The sequence below is a fragment of the Orycteropus afer genome, unplaced genomic scaffold (assembly GCF_000298275.1).
Source record: "Orycteropus afer afer isolate SDZICR_OR568_19922 unplaced genomic scaffold, OryAfe1.0 scaffold00397, whole genome shotgun sequence".
Lineage (NCBI taxonomy): Eukaryota > Metazoa > Chordata > Mammalia > Tubulidentata > Orycteropodidae > Orycteropus > Orycteropus afer.
The window spans coordinates 1,888,847-1,892,140 of NW_006921984.1; the positions used below are offsets into that span (position 1 = coordinate 1,888,847).

The window sequence follows — 3,294 nt, forward strand, 5'->3', positions numbered from 1 at the left end:
GACCGCCAGGCCCCCGGCTCTGTGCCCCTGGCCAGGCCAGGGACCCGTCCGCCTCGTGGTGGCGGTGCGCGGGGCTCTGCCCTTGAGCCCTGCACGCCCCTGCACCCGAGGGAGGCGCAGGACTCCACGAGATCGAGTCCCCGCCGGCATCCGAGCGGAGTGGGCTCCGGAGTCGCCGGAAGAGCTGAGGGGCCCGCGCGGAAGAGGTTTGCGAAGAAAATAGGGATGGGGACGCCGCGAGGTTCCGCGCTGCCGCGGGACCCCAGGGCTGCTCAGCGCCTTCGCGGTGTTGGAACGGTTGAGGCCCGGGTATTTACAGGGGCAGTGCTGTGTAGCCCTTGATTCCAGGCGAAGCCGCAGGCTGGGAGCTCCTAAGGAAGTCCCCGAGGCAGGTGACAAGCCTCCAGCTACGGCCCACGCGGCCAGCGTGCTTACTCGTTCCCCGAGCGGCTTTCCCGAGCAGCGTGAGCCGGCGCAGCCCACCTGAGCCCCTGCTGGGGCAGGTGGAGTGGGAGCAGGGGACTTTCCACAGGCCCAGAACCACCAGGCCGAGTGGCGCCCTTGCCTCCGCGTCCCCAAAGAAACAGATCCCTTCTGGGTGCTTGGCCAGGATGCTGAGGTCCCCTCGGCCCCCGTGCACAAATAGGAACTTCGCATGAAGCAAGGATTGGCTGCGCCTTAGACGCAGCCATCTCCCATGTTCTTTTTGAAGGTGAAACGTCACCCTTTCACTTTTAGGGGACACGCAGCGGCTGCAAACCTAAGAGCAGGTGTCCTAAAGCCCCGAGGAACTGGGTGGCTCCTTCCCACGAGAGAGGTGCATTTGAAAACTCTCTTGCCCACTTGGGCAGCCCTAGTATCTGTGCAGAGAAAAAGGGGAGAGGGGGCGCTCCCACCCCGGGGCCAGGAGGACAAAGCGAAGGGAAGGGAATCTGCTTTGGGCAGGTGCTGGCGGTTTTGGACAACAATCTCGGGGAGGGGAGACAGCAGTCTCCGCTCAGCACTCGGGAAGCCTGCGTTGTGTGGGAGGGAGTGGTGCTCAAGGGAGCCCGTCTTGAGGATGGCAGTCTGGCACCTCGGTTTTTGTCACACGCCCACCCTGCTCTGAGGGCAGCAGGACTTACTTCATTGTGGGCTTGCACCCTTTTTCGGGGAGCTTCATGTCACCACCCAGAGGGGAGCTGGGCATTGTCAGGAAGGAAGAGCTGGTTCCCAAGGCTTTGGGCCTTCAAGAGGCTGAGCCCCCCTTTCTTCAGGGAGAGAATGCTGTGTGATGGGACCCCACTGTCCTGCCGGGAGGCAGAGGCACCCCTGAGCCAGCTGTGGGAAAAGCTCCAAGGCCAGTGTACTGCTGGCGTCTAGGAGGGGACTGTCCTCCCTGGCACCTGGGCACTGCCCAGACCAGGGCTCTTCCACGAAGTCTTCCCACCAGTCAGCATGAGCTGGGGCACCCCAGCCAGTCACCTGACTGCTCTGAGCCCCAGGTGCTCAGTCCCCAAAATGCTATTGTTAGAAAATCACTAACATGGGGTGGGGTGCAGGTGCTTTGAAAAACCGAAAGCAGCAGGCAGGCATTGCTGTTATTATCCCTCATATGTTGAAGCCGGAAAAGACTCAGGGGTGCAGCTTGGTGTTTAGTCCTTGGCCATGGGTCTTACCTCCCACCGTCAAAGAGATTCCATAGGACAGCTCTGTCTCTGCCCTTCACAATGTATGGTCATGCAGCCTGCAGGCACTGGGGATGGCCGGACCACAATACAGCTGGAATCTGATCAACTTCAGAGCACATGTTTATTAGGTGGCTCTCTGGAACAAAGGGGTCATCCCCAGACAGGTCCCCTGGGACTGTACCTTCTAGACCAGGCAGCTCCTCCAGCGTTCAACCTACCAAACCTTGAGCTAAAGACCTGACAACACAGTGTAGCCCTTGTCAGTGCGTTGTGAGTTTATCCAAACTCACAGCTCTGAGCCTTGTTTTCCCGACCCAGAAGACAGAGGGAAAAAAGTAGAAGGACTTCTGGGACCACTTTTGTGAGATCTCTGGGGTTCTGTGTTCCCTTGGCTTCTCAGGAAAGCTGATTTAATATGATAGTGGTTAAGGCATTGGCTGCTAACCAGAAAGTCAGTGGTTCAACTCCACTAGCCGCTCCACAGAAGAAAGAGAAGAAGGTGGTCTGCTTCTGTAAAGATTTGCAGCCTTGGAAACCCAATGGGGGTCACTATGAGTTCGAATCGACTCAATGGCAGTGAGTTTGGTTTGGGTTGGTGATCCATTATCATGTGATAGATAAGTTCTAGGCAAGAGAAAAGCAATCTGGTGTGGCAAACACCTAGATCCGCGTGACCAAGGACAATGACAAGATGCAAGATCCATCTGGAAATGCTAACAAACCTACCTAGCAGGTTACTACCTGAGGATTAGAGATCACAGGTAACAGGCTTGGAGGTGTGCTGAGGAGATCTGTACTTGTAACTAGTAGCTATTGTGATTTACTAAGTTCCCGACCAGTGGGTTCAGGCAGCCAGGCTTCTGCTAATAGTTGTGGGTGGCAACCACAGGAACCATGGTGTAGGGAGGGAGCAGGTGAAAAGTGGTGAGAGTGGGGCAGGGGCTTCTGGGAAGTTGCCTACATCTTTCCTGGACTAGGTGGGGTTTTCTTATAAGGATTGGGGCTATGTGTCCTGGGAGACTCTTTCCTAGGACAGCTGAGGCTGAATGATTGCATTGCTGGGTGGAGGGAGACCAGATTATGCCCCAGCCCTGTAGGGGCTGTGAGTTGGCTTTGGGGCAGAGGTGAATCTTCACAAATCTGGAGAGAAAAGTCTGCAGGGTAGACTGGGGGGTGGGGTGGGGGAGGGCTTAGGACAGGGCTCTGAGGCAGAAGTGAACAAGACATGGGGGGTCGGAGGAGGGGAAGGGTGTGGACAGGCTGGGAAGGGTGAGAAGTCTGTGGACCAGGTGGCAGTATGGCCAGAGTCTCACTGTGGAGAGCTTGGCCATGCCCAGAGGGTTCTTGGGGAGGGGAGGTTTACTCTGGGGCAGGGCCCAGCCATGGGAGAGAGGAGTGTGCAGTGTAAACACTTGGGTGCTGCCCCTCAGCTATGCCTCCTGCTATGGAATCCATGTCCCGGGGGGACTCCTGCTGGGTGGGGTCTGGATACCACTGCCTATTGTGGTGTAGTGGTTAAAGCATTCACCTACCTAACCAAAAGGTCTATGGTTCAAACCCACCAGCTGCTCCGGGGAGAAAGATGAGGCAGTCTGCTTCCACAAAGATTACAGCCTTGGAAACC

The 3,294-nt window shown here is 57.1% G+C and overlaps 1 protein-coding gene across 1 annotated transcript in view; it reads left to right on the forward strand.

The window, feature by feature from the left end:
* Nucleotides 1-3,294, forward strand: part of PODXL (podocalyxin like) — a 192,473-nt gene that overhangs the window by 152,247 nt on the left and 36,932 nt on the right. Inside the window, exon 4 of the mRNA XM_042782630.1 lies at nt 267-464. Coding sequence (XP_042638564.1) covers nt 267-464 — 198 coding nt within the window. The remainder of the gene's footprint in view (nt 1-266; nt 465-3,294) is intronic.